General features: G+C 44.1%; 2 protein-coding genes across 2 annotated transcripts; one reads left to right on the top strand and one right to left on the bottom strand.

Moving 5' to 3' along the window:
- Positions 1 to 1,283: 1,283 nt before the first annotated feature.
- mospd2 (motile sperm domain containing 2) lies at positions 1,284 to 14,533 on the bottom strand. The gene is made up of 15 exons (XM_062456722.1): positions 14,377 to 14,533; positions 14,189 to 14,243; positions 13,481 to 13,636; positions 12,751 to 12,837; positions 12,446 to 12,600; positions 10,989 to 11,049; positions 10,816 to 10,854; positions 10,593 to 10,717; positions 10,150 to 10,323; positions 5,700 to 5,812; positions 3,733 to 3,826; positions 3,473 to 3,569; positions 2,457 to 2,580; positions 2,118 to 2,220; positions 1,284 to 1,912 (listed from the first exon to the last, which is right to left on the bottom strand). Exons 1-15 carry the CDS (start codon positions 14,518 to 14,520, stop codon positions 1,760 to 1,762), a joined length of 1,680 nt encoding a protein of 559 aa, XP_062312706.1. The 5' UTR covers positions 14,521 to 14,533; the 3' UTR covers positions 1,284 to 1,759.
- A 223-nt stretch (positions 14,534 to 14,756) lies between these two features.
- On the top strand, positions 14,757 to 20,848 carry fancb (FA complementation group B). The gene is made up of 8 exons (XM_062456721.1): positions 14,757 to 16,007; positions 16,205 to 16,354; positions 16,511 to 16,600; positions 16,905 to 17,033; positions 17,185 to 17,357; positions 18,739 to 19,142; positions 19,310 to 19,550; positions 19,702 to 20,848. Exons 1-8 carry the CDS (start codon positions 15,117 to 15,119, stop codon positions 20,120 to 20,122), a joined length of 2,499 nt encoding a protein of 832 aa, XP_062312705.1. The 5' UTR covers positions 14,757 to 15,116; the 3' UTR covers positions 20,123 to 20,848.
- Positions 20,849 to 21,410: the final 562 nt, after the last annotated feature.

Below are 21,410 nucleotides of genomic sequence, written 5' to 3'. Positions count from 1 at the left end.
TTGAACAACTTCCTCTGGGCTGTGGTCTTGCATCATTAATGAGAACATGCCTATTGGGTTTTTTGATCTTGCATAATTAACAGGATTGGTCTTCCTATAAGTGAGTCTTTGGACTTGGTCAGGTACTGAGGTATGGCAGCACTTAGGGTCTTGGCCCACCTGAATGTGATGCCCAAGCTTTAACATACGTTGTCTGGAGTCAGGCACTGCTTTTAGCCTTGCCCTCCTCCTAATGCACCTGCACTTACTTCCCGAACAGCAGCAAAAGCATTTTTCCGGCAACGGTAAAAAAACAACAAATAAAGCGAGTTTTACACCCAGTGCACACATTCTCTTAGAACGATCCAATGACTTATAACAACTGCCCATTGATGTGGGAAGAGGTTTCTCAACTGCGTGTAAGAGTAAAGGAAACCTTTAAAAGGAAAAGGAGACATGACATGTGAATGAGAGGAATAAAAATAGAAGTTAGGAAACAACGGCTAGCGGAACCTGCTCAGAGGTTTTACAAAGCCCAACACGGTAAACTCCCTTAAGTGAGCAGTGAGTCATTTTATCATTATCCTATCACCGTCTAAATGCCACCATCAGCCGAAAAATGTTGACAACTGTCGTTGGTACATGTGTCATGAGACCATGCTTTTCTAATATTCTAAATATGCTCCCCCTCTGTGCAGTGGCCCATAGGCTGATTGCTCTGAGCTGGATCTTGTTATAGATACCCAGCTATCCCATTGAGCTGGGTGAGCTGCTCCTGCCATGTCCTCGTACTCAGCAGTAATTGCCTGGGTATATTTAGTTTGCCGGCATCGGGTAATTAAAACAAATAGAGGCGATATCGGAGACACAGATCTCTCAGTAGCTTCTCTGGAGTACATAGAAAGAGGTTTAGTGAGGTCACACACTCTGCTGTGTTTTCAATTAGACACCTCTGCACCGATGAGGCTGTTACTGGAGAGGCTGGGATCAGGATGAGGACACAGCAAGACTGGAGCATGGGGCAGGGCTGGCATCAGGAGGACACAGCAGGACTGGAGCATCTCAAAAGCACAGCAAGACTATTTATGCCAAACCAGGAGGAGCGATGTTTCTTCAGTGTTGTACAGAATGTGTCTGAGATTGTTATCTGGCAGGATTCTGGGTGGTGCTTCCAGCTTCAACTGATGTATTTTGGGAAACATTTCTAGGTGCTCCTCCATGTCAGATCATTGCTGGAGGAGGCGGCCTTGCTCAGACTGAGGGATCTCTAGCTGAGACAGGACACTCCATGACAATAGACATAACTTGATAAAAACAATGGCGCAAGTTTATTCTTGTTCATATAGTTATATAATGTATCCAAAAGAAATATTATACATTACAATCAGAAAATAATTTAGTATTTTTCTACAGTACATTATGTGAGCTTTGTAATAAATAGTCTTTAATTTAAAGATCCATGATCAGTCATAAAAAATACATTATCGATTTCACGTCACAGGATTAGGAGTCTCTGCTACTGTAACTCTCAAATGCCCGAAGGAGATGAGAGCGAATCTCCCTGGGCAACCGAAAACGCGGCATTATCGCACGTCCCTATTTCACTGCTACCACAGAAAGCCTTTCTCTGCATGACAACAGACAGCCCTTGAGGTAGGACCTACCTGCTCTTGTTTTATCAGTGAGTCCAGAAGCAGTCATCCGCTGGCTAGCCTCTGACCTGCCTCTGCTTCTGCCTAAGAAGGACAAGGCTAGTCTCTGTCTAAGCCGCTGGGGCAGGTCAGGAGGGCTGCCCTCCGGTACCTAGCAGGTAGAGGCAGAGGAGGTTGAACGCACACAGGATCAGCACCAGACCCACGAGGACCTTCTGCACCCAGAGACACTCGTTCATGTTCTGCTCCAACCGGGAGTTACTGGCCATCAGACGCATCAGCTGATGAGGGGGAGAGATGAGGAGGGGGGTGATTGGTCGTTTATTCATGTTAAACACCATGCCAGCTCAAGCCGACGCACTTATCACAATGCAGTTTGCATGAACTTGTAGAGCTGTGTAAAAACAGAGCATGGATAATAGAGGAAAAAAATTAAACGAAAGAGGTATTCAAACACGTGAGACTTTTTCTCCAATCAGAGCATACCATTGTTTGAAGGTCCTGATGCCCATTGGTTCCTGCTTCCATAGGGTTGTCCGCCTGATAGCTGGGGGAGGGCCTACTGCTCTCCAGGACGTGACAGCGCAATCTACAGGAAGGAAACCCAGACATGAGGTTCCTCTTCGAGGGAGGAAGTGATAATCAGCCTGACAGAAGCGGGCTGAGGGAAATGGTTAGAAGGGGTTGAGAAACATATCTGGAGCAACTATGTGAGTCCTAAGAAGGCACTTATCTTATCCAACGACCTTTGCTCGTGACTTAGTTATATGACAATATTGACATGCCCATCTCAAGAATGACCACGCACAAATACATACAAGCTACCTGTGCTCCATGACCCTGGTTTTGGGAACTTCCTTCCAGAACTGGGTGAGATCTGGTGAGCCGGCGTTCTGCTCCATCTCAGCAGCCATCACAAGGAAGCGATCCTGCAGAGACGCCTGATATCCTGCAACCCAAAGACTACATTAACCACGCTCATGTTTTAGTATTAAGGAACGTTTGCTTTTAATCCTCGCTTTAGCATAAATACATATATTTAAGTGAAATCTGTTTTTTTTTCTCAGTTCATTTCAATTTCCCCTTTGTTTTTAAGCGGGGTGGGGCGGGAATCTGTGAAAAAGCCAGTTCCAGGGCAATGTTCCAGGGCGATGTCCCGCTAGATTTTGAATGGAACTGAAACAAACGAGTCCCTTGTAACGAAAATTTTATGAAACTAAAAAGAGCCTAAAGAGATGACTCTGTTTCCTTCTCTCTGATTAGAAAACAGACATGTCTTATCCACAAAGCTGGGGATTCAAGATATCAGGCCATAGATGTCCCTTCCAAAAAAAAAAAAAAAAAGAATTAATGAAGTTGAAAGCTAGAAAAAGTCTGGAATAGTGCCATGATTTGATTGATCTGAACCATGTCGATCACATCATAAGCCACCGTTGACATTTCCATGCTTGAAAGCCCGCTCAGCTTCTTATCAGCCAAGTTCCTGTATCCAAACTCCATGTTAGTCTCACTAGACTGAGAGAAGGTTTGACCTTTGGTGTTCCAGCCTTCCAGGGGAACGTATGGAGGCTCTAGAGCCTCTGTATTTACACTCCATTAGATTTCGGAAGGCTCGGTTTAGGGGAGATAAAAGATGACTATTTTATTCCTCTTAAAATATGTATGTGAATAAAAAAAAAGATTAAAAAAAGAGAAAGCTGCACTTTGTCAGCTCTTTTGGAAACTTAACAGTCTGGGCCTTTTGATTATTCTGAAGCTCTCTCTGTGGGTGAAAGTATATTTCCAAACATCTGCCAAGCAGATGAGATTTGAGAGTGCAGAGGAGAAGTGCAGTGCTCTACCTCCATGTAAGGACACCACTATGTCCAGCGAAGCACCTGGTTCACAGGTGGCGTTGCTGGGCTTCACTCTGTATTTCTCAGGTGCCGTGGTTCGTACCTGTGGTGAGACACGGCCAAGACAACTATGAAAGAGGAAAACAGACACAGCAATGGATTGCATGGAGAACATTTTTTGTGTCCAATGATGTACGCAGTTACGGCCTAACACGCACACACACAGTTACAAGACACCCACACTCCTGCACATTCTTCTCACTAACCTTGAAGGCCACTTGATCCTTGGTGACGTTGGTCAGGACAATGAGGCATTTCTTTTCAGTGTCTTTGGAGCCAAAGCAGAGTTCCTCTGCTGGACTGAGGGAGGGGTGGGAGTGGGAGGAGTAGAGGAGAGTAAAAGTCTTTATCTGTCAGAATCTGTGATGAAGGACATTGAATTGAATCATAATAATTCTCAAATGCCAATACATCTGCGTGGTGTCGACATGATCTTCCAATTACTTTACAACCTGTTTGTTGTTGTTCTCTGTGATGTCTTGTCTGTATCGATCTGGTTGGTTAAGCTTCCTACGCTTCAGATTAAGATGTAGCTGCCTCAGAGTTATTGTGGTATGGTTACCGCTCGTGTATCCTGGGACTTGGGAGGCTCTGTTTATACACGTTTCTTAAACCAGCTGTTTCCATCACTTACAATCACTAGCTTTCTCTTCATCCCTGCTGTGGGCTCAGCTGGGAAGACACGGTCCATCTGTACAATGTTTGGCACTATTCTTACCTCAAGTAACCATATTCACATACATGCCGAGAGCACAGTAAGTGTCATCTATCTATTGAACTCTAGGGCTATTTTTAATAAAGGAGAGTGTCTCCTTCAAGTAAACATAAAAAATAAGGGATTATTTCCAGTAAAATAGCAGCTGACTACCATTTCCTGCAGGGCTTTCTCCCTGCTACCTCCTGACCCATATGGAGCTGTCAGGCCCCTGGGTGCCAGCCCTATCTGAACCCACTTACAGGCAAGATGGGGAATTACACCACATTATTCCCAAACTTAGGCCAAAAAACATTTGTGGTCTGGCATCAAAGCTGCGAAATGTGGAGCACAGGCAAATCCACAGCCTGAGAAACTAGCCACCAGGCACTTTGGTCTCCACTGCTAACCCCCCGCCCACACCACCCCAACCTTCACAGGAACCACAGGATTAAAATGCCTGCGTTGTGATTACAAAATCTCTCATTCTGCATCCCGTTCAGGCTGCAGCTATTAGAACAGGGATTGTTCCAACTTCCTTCCTTATCATTCCCCCTCATGTTCTTTGCCCCAGAAAGGAGTCTGGGGACAGTGGTGGTCCATTGAGACCAGAGTGACCCACTAGAATCCTAGGAAACCTTTGACAAACATACTTGGAACATCAAAGGCTCACATCCCCACTTGTGCCTAAAATCCTCCTGGACCCAAATCAGGGCCAACACGGCTTCGTAACCTAATTGCATTTAAAGCTCATATACAGTACAATCTGTTTATTACTCTAATTCATAGCCTACAGCTGTGAAAGAAAATGTCAGATCAAAGACTCTAAAAGCCAAACTCGGGGGAAATGACTCAGGAAAAGAGGAACAACCTCATTTGACATCTCAATAAACATTGAAGCCTGGAAATTCAACAATGAGACCAATCCCAAAACAGGCAACATGTATGATTAGGAAAGAGAATGTGCCTTGCGGAGTGTGTAGTTACAGTAGCTGGAAGGTTTGCCTGTTGGCCAGCATAAATAGTGACATCATTAGACGTGTAGCCTTTCTATTGACACAGGGAGCTGTTGACAAAATACTATTGTCTTTACTGAGCCCTTCATTGTAAAGTAATTGCATGATGGCTGCACTACACTGATGATAGGCCGTAATGGTCAATCAAGGAGTCTGATTGATCATTGCACCACAGTAATTAAGCCTGCCAAAGGATTTTCACTCAATAAGCTATTCTTGATTTCTGCTCAAATCCGAGAGAATCAATTGATCCGCAAGGTGCAAACATACGGACACCTGGCTGTGGTTTAAGTCAAAAGGCATTGATCCTCTAACCCTTACAGGATGACTCCAGAACTACCGGATGCCCTGGGGCCACTGGACTGAGGAATCTATTCAACTTGAGTATATAGCTGATGGATGAATGACTGGATGGATGACTGGATGGATGGAAGGAGGTGTGGGGTGGGGTGGGGGTATATACCTAACATGCAGAAGGGGGCCCTTGAAGGTGGTTAGTGGCTTCCTGGCTCCTTTGGTCCGGCTGTCCCCTTTGTCACTGTCGTCCAACTTCAGACTGTCTTCCTGGAAGTTGACCTGAAATAACATTAGCCGTGTCAAACTAGGTTCATGAACACATAAGACAATCTGTTTTAAAGACTTGGTAAAGGGTCTGTTTGTCGGCATAGGGTTGAAGACATGTCAGCTCATGTCTAAGTCGTTTCATTGCGACACAGAAGGCAACCACTGACCCTTGCGCACAGTCTAGTGGGGCCATGGGAGCACTTGACCACATTTTCCCCAAATAAATTAAAACACTCAGAACCACAACAACCCTTTTGTGAAGTTCACAAAGTTCCCATGACGACAACCAGCCACACAAACCCACAATGGAACTGTATCTCTACAAGTCAGCACTCTCACTTCAACAACACCCATACACTTTACCCTACATTCTCCTCACATCCACCCTAATGCATGACAAGTCACAAGACTATAGGACTGATAACACATGCATTGTGCAAAGTTGGCAGAAAGTTAGGAAATGAAAAGTGAATGTCAGTGGGTGGAGCTTGCATCATTTCTAGTGTACCATATTGCTCAGGAGCACCCGTGCTGTTTGGACCCAGCTTGTAGGAGACAGATGGAAGAGTGAACACAGCAGGAGAGGATGAGAGAGCTGGCGGAGAGGTGAGGGGAGATCTGCTTGTGATCCCTGTATAACCACTAATTACTCAGATGGGGAAGTGTGTCTTCTGCTGTGCGAAGCAACACACACTTCCTCCCCCAATCAGCAGAAGGCTGTGACACACAGCTGACAGTGAGAACATCAAGAGACAGTTTCTTGTCAAACAGCATTTTTATTTTATTTATTATGATTTTTCAAATCAAGTGTAGTACAGGTAAAAGGCACTAACACTAAAGGTAAACACAAGGGATGATCAAAATACATCCCTTCATTAAAAATTAATACAATTGTCATCAAATCACAAAATACTTTGTTAATTAAATTAAGTGGAAAACAAAGAATCTTCAAATCAATATTTTGATTAATGAAAGCAGGTGCATACATGAGATCAAATAAAATGTTAGATTTGGTAACTAAACCATATTAAAAAGGTTACATTACATGACTGCAATTAATACTATAAAAAGTTAACTTGGCTGTGTTCTAAAAACTACAACACAAAAACACCTAAACATCCAGTAAGCTGTGCTTTAGGCAAGTCTGTGAGCAGAGATCTTGAAGTGGCCATGGAGTGGTTTGGGTACAGATTCAGAATGGCCTGCTGTATGATTGTGACAATAAGGCACAGTGCATGGCCATTATACCATACCATAATATATTATACCGAGGTAGCTTTGCATAACGTGATCTAGCAGTTGGTATAGTGCACAATATATAGCAAAATCTATGACACAGTTGAGTGCAAATATGCCATCAAGAGTATAAGGAAAAAGAATGACACATTTTGTGCTGGTAGTGATTGTTTTTTAACAATTTCCCTTCGCGTATGAAACTGTATATCATATTCAAGGGTTAAGTGCAATTATAGGCTATGCCTTTGAATTAAAATAGTTATTGGATATACGTTTGGCATTAATAACATTGCCTTAGTCTCTGGACTGTATCAAATATATATAATATTAACACAGTTAGGTGTCTAAAGAGGCACAATATTACAGGTTAAAATATCAAAAGAGTACTGGTTGGCTAAGCTATGTTTCTCTCTTCAAACATAAAGGCCAAATCAATAAAAAGGGATTAAAAAGTCATAAAAGTACATGTCGTCTTTCGTTTTGAAACGTGAGGGGCCATTTTGAAACGTGTGGGCACATCTTCAGAGTATGAAATGTGTAGTCCCGGTAGGTTTTGAACGTAAAAAGGTTGAACTTGTCCGTGATGGCAGATGGCTGATGCATCAAGGATGAAGTGCCCAGAAGCACACAGGTGAGCAGAAATGTCACACTGCAGATCTCCACTGTGAGGCTTGTGTGGGCGAGATCCTACAAAGCCTTACCACCAGCCCTTGTTTCAAAACAGAGAGAAATGCAATTAGCTTCCCTGAGCGATCAGCAAACCAACACACTGTTGAACCCCAAAAAGTATCGGTGGGATGGTTTCCTCGTTTACGCGGAGCAAAGGAATCAGAAGCTAAATCCATGAGTGACAGTGAGGAATGTATGGCCTTCTGTACAGACAGGGTTTAAAGTGAAGGCCAGACACTAACTGGGGTTAGCACCAGGCCCTAGCCTTAGTCAGCGCATCATGAGATAAGGGCTAGCTCAGTACAGGCTGATTAGAGGCACCCCCCCCCCCCCACACACACACACGCATGCAGACACACTCGCTAACATACAGACACTGTCTGGCTAATTCCCTTTGGGGCTTTACATTCCGACAGCTCAACCTCCAGTCTTACCACACATCCCACTAGAGGCTGGCCTGAAACAGCTCCACAGGTTCCTTGAGCCATTCAGCACAAACAACGACGCGTGTTGATCAAACATAAGAGGTCAGAGCATTAGGTTAGGCCTATTAGTCTCACTGGTGAGGCTCAAAACAAACCCCCATGCTATTCCCACCCTGAAGTTTTACAAAGTCCATAAATAAAAATAATTCCTGTGTGCTTTGACACCATCCGCATGCCTCTCAAATGAGGAGCCCGTGAATTATTTACCAACTAAACTTGCATATCGCCGTTGTGTAAATCTAAATCTGTTGAGGGTGACCAACGTGCTATTCGCCAACAATGGGATCTTTTCCGTTTGTGTTTTGTGGGCGCGTAAGAGGCTCACAGGAGCAGCTTTGTGTGACGCAGGCCTGCCGGGCCACTTGAGTCTGTGTGCACCAAGAAGTCTCCAGCAACAGCGCAGGTTCCTCAATGGCTTAAAGGCTCAACAGGAGTCTACCCCCCCTCACCTGATTGGCTCTGAATAAACGTGGGCTACACAGGGACTAGATAGTACACACCTAACAAGGGTAAACAACCAGACTGTCAGAGGCAAGCAACGCCCCCAGCACTTGGATCCGTTTATAAATACTCGGAAGAAAGTGTCCTTAAACGAGGGGGTACTTGGGACAGGATATCTGCTAGTCTTCGTGTGCACAAGAATCTCGCCAATCCCTAAGTATCTCCTGAAATGACTCCCTAATACCCACTCTCTATTCCCATGCACGTTCGTTTGGCGGGTCGCATGCCCCCCCCAAAAAAATAAGGCTAAATAGATTACAGTGCTCTGGATTGAGACCCTGTAGGGGAGAAGAACGTGTGCAGCATATGCCAGTCATGACAATTTCATAATGTCAGATATAGAGAAAGAGAGAGACCTCCTCTAGACAGAAAGAGAACGAGAACGGAAGATGTTGAGCAAAGGTGTATGGACCAAGCCAAGGTTTGTGGACGTTTCTATGATAGGGTCCTCAGTTGCGGCCCCCCCCCCCGCCCGGTCACTAACCCCTCCCCCTGCAAACCAGATGAGACCATCACTGAGCCACTGACAGCCCCTGCAGCCCAGCCTCCAACAAGGTCAAAAACAAAGCCACTAGTCTGGAACACAATAGAGACAACGAGAGTGTCTGAGAGCATCTGGAAAAATCCTGTGTGAAGTCAGGTAGATGAAGGTGTGAGAGGATGAAAAAAACACCCTGCAAAACTGCTTCTGTGACTGACTTGACACCATCTCTCTGTATCCTGAAAAAGACCTCAGAAGATTAGAGGCACGCCATGCGCTCAGTGAGACTGGCTGTGATGTGTGGGTAGTGTTGGGCAGGATTAAGCTGCAGCGGAAGACATTAGGAGTCACCTTGACAGAGACAATGAGCAGGAGCTTAACAGCTGCCAAATCAGGGCATTACTGCCTCTTAATTCACAGCGTCTCGGCAGAGTACCCGATTACATGCTGTAATCTCACACTGAATTCCAGAAATGAAAAAAAGCCCATGAGTGAAGCACCACATCAAAGTGAAAGGGAACTTGACTGAACTTTGCAGAACATGGCCGACGTCTCGTTTGACGACAAACATGGCCTGGGTGTGTTTGTAAGTTGTGAAAGTTGTTGAAGATAACTAATATGTTTATAACTGTAACTGGAAAAGAGCATACCTAGGCCAACTGCTATTTAAATACACTACATATAAAAACACAAAAAGTGTGAACTTTGTTAAACGAAACGCACCTCAGTTAAGTACATTCAGGTTAATGTTCTCTGTAGTTGACCAGTCTCTCAGCTTACAATAAACATGTACACTGTGGTTAATGAGTTACAGAGTCTATTATCAAATTCAACGGTCAACAACTTTAGGAGACCAGGTTTTTTTTTAATGTAGAATATAAAAATGTGACTGTGTTTCTGCAATTACCCCCCTGCTGCCAATCCACTCCTTCAGGAAGAAGAAAATGACAGTTGGTTAAGACAAGGAAGTGTTGTACCTTTTTGGGCTTTACAGCCACTTCAGAGCTGTAACTGGACTCCAGGACATCCTTGCACTCCGATTCACCGTCTTTACTCTCGTTGTCGTCCTCACTGACGATTGGTCCATTCTCACAAATGGGTGTCTGGAAGTCATCGTCAGGAAGAGGGGGATAGCTGTACTTGAAGGAGTCCTGGAACCAAAAGAAAACAACAGTCATTTGTTGGATCAGTTCGCTTCAATCGCTGTCAAGCAATGCTGGTGTATAACAAATGCAAGGCTACTCACTTTTTCATCAAAAGTGGGTAAAAACGTACACAGAATCTATCAGCTCTTTGGTATTTCAAAATTACTTTTTGAGGCATATGAAACTAATGAAAGTGAAGACATTGTGAAAGATAAGAGAAAGAAAGAAGAATGGCAGCACTGTTTCTCTCTCCTCTGAGCCGAGGACAAACCTACCGTTCCTCCCATGTGGGATGGCAAATATTCCGGCCCGATAAAGTTCTGCACATCACTTTTGGATGCAAATTTGAGCTTGCTAATGGCTTCTGGACCAAGCCATGTCTTCACAATCTTCCATGCAGCTATCGAGGAAAACACAAACATCACAGGGTGTGAAAATACTAATGATGAAGCGGTTACAAGACAATGACAATAACTGCTTGTGAGCTTGCCATCTTACCACTCATGATCCAAGGCATATCCACTATGATCATTTTGGCTGAAATGATAAAACAAGTCAGAGAAAAGAACACAATCAGAGTATGACCTGCATGAGTGCAATAAGTGACCTCAAAAGATATTATAGAAATGTGACCAATAAAGTTATATAATGTGCTATAAAAACATACTTACATAGGAACTTTGGGTAATACACTTTGAAGCAATTAATGATGTACTTTACAAAATCCATGTCCTGAAACCAGAAAGCAAAAGAGTCAGAAAGAACAGTATAGCCTGTGAAACCTCAAAGCAGAGCATGACTATAAAATATGTCTTATGGACTTTCAATAGGGAAATTGTTTACAGTCTGTGATGCCTCAAGCTGTGCAATGACCCAGTTCACAATGACTAAAACTCCCATTTTCTGAAAGTATGAAATGAATTGGGCCTTTCAGTCACCCTTCCACCCAATCATGTGAAATACCATTATTCAGGGGTGATGGGTATCATGACAAATAAAGAACAAAAAGAAACACCAAGTCTAAAGCAGAAAATAAAAGGCAGTATTAATCGCAATACTCTGGATAGTAAAATGTATTAGCAGAATTCTCTGACCGATTGTGTCACTACCCGTGAAGCAATCTTGTTCCTTTTTGGGAGATTGTGTCTAAACAATCTGAAAGTGTCTGTCCTTGTGTGTAAATTAGAAAAAAGAGCACATCTAACAGCTAGAACTATCTGTCCCTCCCCCTCAACAGCTGGTGTAACAATAGAGAATCAATCCCACAACACAACAGACTTATCTGGCACATTTATAAAAAATAAACATAATCAGGTGTGTGAACCCCACCTTTGTGACAATCCTTTCATGTGGCAAATACATGGGTAAGATTAGCATAATTGACTCATCATGAAACTCTAGAGCCATTAATGGAGGCAGATCCCTAAGAGTAGCTACTGTCTGGTTGGGTTCCTGGGCTTGCTGACTGCACCACTGCTAAAAAGTACTCACCCAGGGTCTTAATGAGACAACACTAGACAGGTCTGCTCCTGCCCAATAGACTACTTTTCATTCAACAAACTTCCATTAGGTCAGATTTCCAAACAGATTTTCGAATCCACTCATTTCATATTTGGGTTTCAGGGAGTTATTTATTCTTTGCGCCTTGTGTGTTTAATTGGGGCATTTCTCCAGGAGAGTTTGGCCTCTGAAATGAGCACGCCGTCAGAGAGCTCCTGCTGGGAGCCCACTTCTGAAACAAAGTCAGTCTTTTGGATTAGGAAGTCTACTCAGATTGACCAACCGGATTTAAAGGTCACTTTAATCTCCAAAGTGTTAAACCATTGAAGAGCATCAATCCCTCCAAGTCCACAGCTCAAATAGCAAGCCATATTAGGATTCTCACCATGACCGCAATAATACTCACAGCAAAGCACCAGGGGGTTTCAAATGGGACATATCATATACTGTATGCCAAAAGTAACCAAACTAAAACAAACCTTTTCTCAAGTTTTTCATCTAAAGACTTGATCTAGAATTTAGCTGGGTGGCTCGGGCATCAGATCCACTAGGGTAACTAGGTTAACACTGCGCGGAAGGCCTTTTCTGGCTAAACCCTGCTCGTCAACAACCCCTTATACGTCCTTACAATGTTGCTGAGACCCGAATCCGACATGTCAAACACAACGGTGAGGGGCATCCCTGGTTCTCTCTTGGCGTAACGCTCCAGCCAGAAAGCCACGTACTTCTTCTTGTCCATGATCGTCTTTGCATCCTTGGTATGCAACTTGACTTTGAACCAGACTATAAAAGATGAAAGACGGCAGTCAGTATACAATTAACCAATAATCGATAGGGCTTTGAGATCACATTTTCTATACATTGATTTTGCAAATTGATGCATCACATAACTTCCCTCAGTACTAACATATCTGCAAAGTCATGACAACATACAGAGCTTGTTGCCCTCCTTGTCGTAACCATGGAGGAAGACGGCACCAGTCTCAAACATCCACTTTGGAATAGTATTCTCACAGATATCTGAAACAAAGAAATAATGTTATTAATGAACATAAATGATATTCATGATTCATTTTACAAGTTATTTGACAACATCCTAATCAAAGGCATTTCTACTCTTTCTCTGAAGTCAAAGCACATTCACATTGTGAATTTCACAAATGGTCATTATTTTAAACATCACAGGTCTGATTATTGGCAAGGAATAATGTTTGCATATCCAATTTCTGGAGAACAGAGATTTGACTAACTGGTAGTTTACAGCCATCAAAATTATGTAATTGCTTGATTCTTTAAAAAAAAAGCAGAGATAGAAGACTGCCTCAGGCCTAAATGGAGGAGAGACTGGAGCACAAGAAACAATAAGGCTGTGTCTGGCAGAAGGCCAAGAATCCATCTCTGAGGAACACAAGGACAACACAGTCATATGAATCATGCCACTTGGCTAGGCAGTGGTAGGCTCACAGTGCAGTTTGGACTGCCAATGAATCCAGTTTAGTTTTGTATATTAATGAAACTATAGAGTCCTGTTTTGACCACTAACGCAAACAAGAGCCCAGCTGGCCTCTGAACCACATGTTAATTCACCATATCAAAGTTATAGGTTAATAGTTTAATTACCACTGCACAATCTGTGAATTGAAAAGTGCTGAATCAGACCTACCATTCACACCATATTCCTTTCTCCACTGAAAGCTTTCATCAATCATTTTTAAGGCATCATCGATGGAAAACTGTCTCCATGTCAGGTATCCTTCCACCAGAGCATCATCCTTTTGTAATCTGTCCACATCTCTGGAATCATACTTCTCTGAAGTTTCTGACAAGAATGAAACATCATATAATCTTCATCATATCAAACAGGAGTTTCTAAGGTGACCGACTGACATAGTTTAACTTTTTAGCCATTGGCCTACATTAGTACAGAGTGGTGACCAGTAAAGCAGAACCTATTTCCGCTAGCTTTATACGGCCATGCCCTATTTGTTGTCTTTTTTAACAATTAAGGTGTCAGAATGCTTAGTCGCTTACATTCCCATAGACATGCGACAGGGCCTTAAAATCTGTAGTAAACATGGAATGGGTCTGACCAAAGGATGGCTGTGCCATCTAACATTCAGTTATTAACTGGGCACCATTGACATCACATGTCATTACAGCAGGCTCATAGCGAGGTCGTATAACGGAACATAACTACAAGATTATCTAGTTATTATGAAATAAGTTCTTAGTTCTAGCTATGTAACAACTAGCCACCCAAACCAAACGATTAGAACTAGGTAGCTCGCCAAATGACATAAACACACAGCATGTTCGACTCCAATAACACAAAGCTGTGCACTGCTAGTTGGCTAGCTAGCTGCTAACGTACCTTGGATGTACTCATTCTTGAACCTAAATCTTATCTCCTCGATCTTCTCCGTGTCCTGTATGAAAAATAATGATGTCAGAAGCTGGCTTTTATCAGAGCTAAAATGTTTTCGTTATTTGCGGCAGCTGTCGCTAGACAAGCTCTAAACACGTTTGCAAACCTGATGAAAAAGCAACTAGCTACAGTACCTGCTCGGTTTCAAGTTGTCCACTCTCCGCCATGTTCAAGGGACTCTGTTGATACTGTATGCTATCGGTGTGGCTAGCTAGAGGGAAGAAGTTGAGTTGTGATGAATCAGAGTTGACTGTGAAACTGTGCCAGTCCGAGGCCATTTTGGCTCTTTCTTTGGCCCCTCCTCTTGGGATCAAACGTTGTTTTAATCAAATGTTTACTACAAATGTCGTTGATTACACAATAATGTATTTTTAAACAATGTGATGAATTGGTTTAGCCAATAACGGACAAACAAAAACATCTAGCTGATACAGTTCATTACAATCCAGCTAAACAAGTGTCTTTAACTGTAACTCTTCGCTCTGATGCCAGTCAGGCGCGCCCAGTGAGATATATTGAATGTCCTTGGGGTTCATGCGAGCTGTGGCGCGTTGTTTTGATTTCCGTAAAGTCGGGGCTGCAAACTGCTGGCAAAAGTTTAAATAAACTAGCAACAAACTCAAGCTTTTGAGATTAGAAATGGTCAGGTAGGCTTGTAGGTTTAACCGAGTTGGGGATGATGCATTGGGGGCATCATCGCTCTGGGACTCTAGCAAACTGTCTAACCAAATACAGTCACCAGCTAGCTAATAGCTATAGCAAGCCTGCTCTCTAGCCAACTTTATCCTGTGGACTGGCTTTGATTTAAAGCATCTTGGTGTTAGCGAGAAGTCAACTGCAAAGCCCCAACAAGACTCCACACACAAGCGTCAGAATGACTCAAGAAGACAGGGAAAGTCAGAAGCTTCTGTCATTCCTGGGAGAAATTCTTATGTTCCAGTGCACCATCCCAACTGAAAATCAAATGGAATCAGAGCTAAAATTCATCAGACTGTCATTTCATCGAAATACCAGCAGTTTTTTAAAGACACAAGAGGGAGTGGCTGTTATCATCAGAAAGAGTTCTCCAGCTGTTGAGATAGTGATGTGTTCTTCTGCTCTAGATGTGAAAAAGCGAGTCACAAGACCCTGCGTTTTATTGACTCAGTGTATGAAGAAAGCCGGATTTAAGTATAGCCTTTTCAGTCTGAGTAACTCAAATGCATTGGAGTCATATATGGAGTTTAATCTGCCATATCGAATGAGGGATAATGTTGAAATCTTGCCGGGCCCAACTGTTCTGTGGAGTTATGGTGATGATGTATTCTATACCCGAGCGGGTGAAGTTAGACAAATGCCCATCAAGCTCACTCTAAATGTAATCAGTGCGTTTCCTTTTAATTCAGGAAAAACTTTCATCTTAGGCTCCCAAACGCATTCAAAAGATCAGTCAGAAGATGTGGGCAAAAGTATTGGGTACTTGGTAGAGGATGAAAAACTACTTGATGGAGGTTCAATTTTACCTCATGCATACAGTCCAATTACACAGTGCATCTTGGTGGTGTCAGCTGAAGAGGTGAACGATGCATTGAAATCAGTTGTTGTTGCTGCAACCAGTAGAAAACAATTGGTTTATTTTGAGAATGGAATTCCCAGAGATGTATGCGAGCTCCCCTTTGAGGAACCAGTGGACATTAAGATGGTCAACTTAGGAAGAAATGGCAGTCTCTTTGCCATATCATTCAACCAGGGACATGCCTGCGCAATATGGAAAGACACATTTCAGGTGTTGGAGTGTACCTTTATATTTTGTGTGTGATTATCTATTATATGATGCTGTATATCCATATGAATAATATTTACTTTGAATATTTGGTCTCAAATGACACAGTCCTACTTCTATTAAATGTAGAACCATAAACTATTAGTTATACTGATACTAGTCACACATAAAGGAACTAACCTAAAGCACTGTGTCCCCAGGTAGCATCATGTTGGTCAGGTGTCCGTTCCCTTCATGTGGATGACTTCCTGGGTTGTGGAACAGACCAGATATTGCTGGTATATGAGAACCTTACTGAGAACCTGTTGGACAATTTCCTTGTCACGGACCTCTGCGGATCCACATACTCAGTGAGACGTGTATTTATTTATTCCACATTTTGTTTTGAGAAGAGGATTTTTATTTTGCTCCTATAACGGCTGGCAACAACTTGCTGCTTGAAAAAATATGGCTCCTATTGGACCTGACAGCCTGAACTCCCGATGTATGCATTCTGTTCTGTATAGTGTTGCCAGGAGAGCAGAGAGGACAAATCATCTGAAACTGGGCGGGAAAACATCCTTCTTACTGTAAAAGCTCTGGAGTCAAGGCTACAGGTGACGACAACGTTCATCACCATAGAATAATCTCACTTTATAGAATTGGATTATAGTACCAGTTGAGACTGGTGTTTAGTGTGTGTACTTGATGTGGGGGCGGTCAGATGGCTGAGTGGTTAGGGAATCGGGCTATCAATCAAGGTTGCCGGATCGATTCCCGGCTGTGCTGAATGACGTTGTGTCCTTGGGCAAGGCACTTCACCCTACTTGCCTCGGGGAGAATGTCCCTGTACTTACTGTAAGTTGCTCTGGATAAGAGCGTCTGCTAAATGACTAAATGTGATGTGGTCTGTCCGTTTAGAGCGGCTCCACTCTGCTGCAGGACCTCCAGAGAGATGTGAGGGTGAAGGAGAAGGTCCTGTTGCAGTCGCTTCAAGCTCTCGCAGATGCGGTCTCAGGGAGAGATTATGTTTTGACAGAACCTGAGCAAGTAGGATTGAGTAAACTCTCAAAACATCATTACGATGTCATTGCTAAATTAATCTTACATTCATTATTACTTTGTAGTATCTGTATTGTGTGTGTACGTGTGCTTGTGTAGGATTTGATGTTGATATGATTGGTCTAACTCCCGTACACAGGAAGGCCTTGTATCCCTGTGGGATGAGGAAGAGGAGACAGAGGGTGAGACCTTGGATGAGCCGATGCAGGTCATTCCAGTGACGTCACCATCACCACTGGTGGATAAGCTCTGGCATCGCATCATCGACGACCGCTTGGTTGTGGGTGTCACACTCTCCCCAGGCGGCATAATGTAAGTCTAATGTTTCTTTCAATGGATTGTCTATTTATTTACCCCTAAAGTGGGGCTATTTTGTAAGATTCATGAATCCGTTCTTTTAAATATCTTCCCAAATGCCCTTAGTTATGAGTCATTGAACAACACAATGTAGAAGTTGTTAGTAATGGATTTTGAAACTGCATTGTCTTGTTATTTTTCCAAGTATAATGACTTGCAACGCTCCTTTTCATTATGAAGCTGGAGGCGTGACTGTATGGTAATGCTGCAAGCTGTGCTAATTTGATGATACTTTGTGATAATGGCGTCCATTCAAGTGTTGGTTTCAGGCTAGAGAAACCTACCTGCTGTCAGATCCTTAGGAATTTCACCAAAAACCTTTCAGTGAGAACATGACTGCTATTTCCCTCTAAACAAACCAGTGGTCCTCAACCCTGGTCCTCAGGGCCCACTGTCCTGTATGTTTTCGATGTTTTTCTGCTCAAACACACCTGATTTAAAAACATGTTCGTTATCAGGCTTCTGCAGAGCTTGTTAACAATACATTCATTTGAATCAGGTGTGTTGTAGCATCTAAAACATTCCAGACAGTGATCCCTGAGGACCAAGGGTAGAAAACCACTGCTCTAAACCACATTTCCAAGAAGAAAACAGCCCCTCTGGCCGACTTGAGTCACATGAGAAACTGCCCAAAGTTTGATTGTTGTGATTCTCATCACTCAAGTTGTGTTGTGAAACAAAACCAACATCCAATATCTCAGACGCTCTGAGAGCAGGATGCTGAGGGGGGACATCAATAATGCCTCCCCGTCCAGCCGTCTGTCTGTAGCCCCGAGTGTGTGGAAGCGCCAGTCGCTCTCAGGCGATATCTGCAGACTCGCTGAGAAATTGCTCCACGGCAGCCACATCCTTCCCTGGTAGCCATAGCAACACCATCTCAAATAGCTCTCCCAGCTCTTTTTGTTGGAGCGAGGAGCAATCAGAGTCCTAGTTACTCCACCTGTTCTAGTTAAACTCTGGCGCTTATCTGGAGGATGGAGAGCATCGGGATCCGTACGGTGGAATTGCTTCAGGGCTCTCAGTACTGCTGTGGGATAACATTGTGGGCGGCTCTGGCATAGAGAGTAATACTGTGCTTCTCTGAGCTGTTTTGGCTGTCAGTGGTTCACCTGTCCTTTTGTTCGCTGACTGACTGGCTCTCTTAAATGCTCGATCACTCACTCACTCACTCTCTGATTCACTCTCTCATTTTCTCACCCTCTCTCTCTCTCACACCGAACCACATGTCCACCAGAACTCATCCAATGATTCTGCAAAACGTGAACTGCTTCCCTGTTGTGATAGCCGTTCCTGTGACGGGGGATTGTTAGTGATGTGCTATCCCTTTGTGTTCCAGACCAGTGGACAGTGTGAGTTTATCCATCCTGACAGAGACAGGTCAAAGCCCAGCTCCGGCGGTCCTCCAGAGCCAGAGCCGATCGTCCTGGTTTCCTGTCCCCAGTCCCCCGCCTCTCCCCTCTCACCCACAACCCACAGCCAAGAGGAGCAGGCAGGAGCCAGGAGTCAGTCATGAGGCCCAATCACAGAGACTGGCAGTGACCGCTGTGACCTCACTAACCCCTCTACTGACCTCCAGCTGTGTTAAATGCCCCGTCATGCTCCATTATATCCAGAGTCAGGGCTCCTCTGCTCATGTCAACACGACCCTAACACCAGTGACCGTCCAGTGTGGTGAAGTCCCCGTAGACATCCGTGCAGAACGAACCCTCCAGCTGCTGGACAACTGTAAACTCACGGCAGGTAGAGTAACGTGACTCTTCAGATCAGTGCTTAGAGACGAGGCAAGGTCTCCATGGCTGTAGCGCCATCGTCGAAGTAGTTCATAAGGGCTCTTCTGTGTTTGATATGTTTTTTTATAGCTTTTCGTGTACGTGAAAGTCCTGCTTCTCCTTTATCCCTCGTTGCAGACAATGCCATGGAGGACCTGCTGAGCCTGCTGGCAGTCCTGGATCGGTGGGTGTTCCACATAGACTCTCCTGACCGCAGTCTGGGTGATGTGTCTGTCTGGGTCCAGAGGAGCATGCGCTGCGAGAAGCTGGACATCAACCCACACTACCTCTTGTCCAGCCCAGCAGGCCCTTCAGCTGTCATGCTGTTTCTCTGGCAGCAGAAAACTCCTTTTAGTGGAGAGCTGTCTGTCCACTGCAGGTGACGAGTGTTTGCTTTTTACAGAGATATATAATAGTGACTAGTAATATATATCTACCATACACACGCACACACACATTTGATGTATGCATATCAATTATTGAGGCATGACATTAAGAACCCCCAGCCTGACATTATTGTTTACCTGTAGCCAGTTCCAGTTGTTCCAGTTCCTGGAGTCTCTACGTGCTTTCCTGCCTGCCTCCTGTTCCATTCTGCCTCTCAGACACGGGGGATGTGAGACAACATCTCAGCCTCCAGCCCTCTCCCTGTCCCTGGAGAGAGAGCTGCTGTCACTCAAAGATGGTGTCTCATCTCTGCTCCGTGGCGAGGAGGAGGAGGAGGGGGAGGCAGCCAGCAGAGGCAGACAGCTGCAGGTCCCAGACCCAGGCTCCGCCGAGGGCCTTCACACGTGCAGGGACAAGTGGGACCGGGACAAGGAGAGGAGCAGCAGGAGGTTGCGCCCCCTGGTGGATGGGGACCGCTACCGCAGGCTGATCCACAGCCTCGCCCAGAGGCAGCTGGAGGCAGATGTGGCTGCTCTCCTGGACACACAGGGGACTGGGACCTGATCTGGCCTGCGCTGACTTGTAGATCTTCTATCTCTGGCCAGATGAGAGAGAACAAATTATGTCAGGATAACGATTCACTATAGAGTACTTAGTATCAAATTTCCATATTCCTGTTTTACACATCTGCCATATAATCTAAGAAGAGTTATCTAATGGTTTTCCAGTTAATTCATATATTCTATAATGAATCTATGACTCGTGTCTCTCCTCTAGGCTCTGTTGTTACTACAGGAACGTAAGTGCAAATATATGCAGTGATAATGAGGAGTGCCAGTATGGTGAAGTCATGGTGCAGTTCATTATTTAAACACCATGTTTCACATCACTTTGATGTGATTCACACACTGACATACATTATATTTTCTTCATGTGTGTGTCAGTTTCTTTTCCCACCTGGGATGTATCACCACCTGGGATTTAACACCTCTAAACTGTGTTCGATACTGCTCTGCCACTCTGCTCACCCCTTAGACCCTTAGTCTTGTCTGCAGGAACACTCTAGAAGGTCTTGGAGCTTCAGTTTGCAGCCCAGTGGGAGATGGAGTCCTCCTATTACTGAGGGAGCGATGCTATTCGCGTGTTCAGAAATATCTGGGGAAGAGCTACGCCTTTATGGTGTGCTCCACGCTTAGCACACTGCGAAAGCTTTTAGTGCCACTCTCCCCCTTAAGGATCAGTTTATTTTCGGTTTGGAAAAAAGGATGTAAAAAATAAATAAAGTGAAAATGAACCTGCCTCAGATGTTGTCGTTATTGTGACGTGCCGCTACATGGTTGCTATTTAAAGTGTTTCTCGATCTGGCGAACAGCAACGGCGTGTTCTTTAAAGTGTGCTCAAACAGCAGCCTTGTCATATGCTAGCCCAGTCTGTGTTGGGCCCTTTAGTCCTGTGACAGCTTGGCTCAAGGTGTCTGCTAAGACTTGACAGTGTGACTCAGCCAGATTTTCAGCCCCCGTTTGGTTGAAGCTGGTCCTTTGGGGCCAGGGGGTAGGAGTATAACGTTGCTGCTATCAGAGCCAGTCGCTGCTGAGTCTCCATCTGTTTGTGTCACTCGATCTGATGAGAGATAAATTCTCCCTCTCTTTCACACCTTTGGTGTCTGTGCTCTGCTGCTTCAGACAGCCATATAATGGGCTCCTATGGACTCACTATTACGAGACTAAAATAGACTTACACAAGGAGGTGGTGGATATTGTTTGTGGGTTGTGTTGTCTTGTCTCTTTTGTCTCGTCTGTACAACACTTATATATATTGTTTTTGCATCTGTAAGGTTTTCGACGCCCCCAAG

This window comes from Osmerus eperlanus, chromosome 3, assembly GCF_963692335.1.
Source record: "Osmerus eperlanus chromosome 3, fOsmEpe2.1, whole genome shotgun sequence".
NCBI classification, from domain to species: domain Eukaryota; kingdom Metazoa; phylum Chordata; class Actinopteri; order Osmeriformes; family Osmeridae; genus Osmerus; species Osmerus eperlanus.
The sequence above is the reverse complement of the archived record's forward strand: the minus strand, read 5'-3'. Positions and strand labels throughout refer to the sequence as shown.

Coding starts and splice junctions, on each gene's coding strand:
- mospd2 (XM_062456722.1), bottom strand. CDS start 14,520: ATGGCCTCGGACTGGCACAGTTTCACAGTCAACTCTGATTCATCACAA. Junction 11,050..12,445: donor ATTCGGGTCTCAGCAACATT/GTAAGGACGTAT, acceptor TTCTGGTTTCAG/GACATGGATTTTGTAAAGTA. Junction 10,324..10,592: donor CATCCCACATGGGAGGAACG/GTAGGTTTGTCC, acceptor TTTTGGTTCCAG/GACTCCTTCAAGTACAGCTA.
- fancb (XM_062456721.1), top strand. CDS start 15,117: ATGACTCAAGAAGACAGGGAAAGTCAGAAGCTTCTGTCATTCCTGGGA. Junction 17,358..18,738: donor CTCTCCCCAGGCGGCATAAT/GTAAGTCTAATG, acceptor TTTGTGTTCCAG/ACCAGTGGACAGTGTGAGTT. Junction 19,143..19,309: donor CAACTGTAAACTCACGGCAG/GTAGAGTAACGT, acceptor CCCTCGTTGCAG/ACAATGCCATGGAGGACCTG.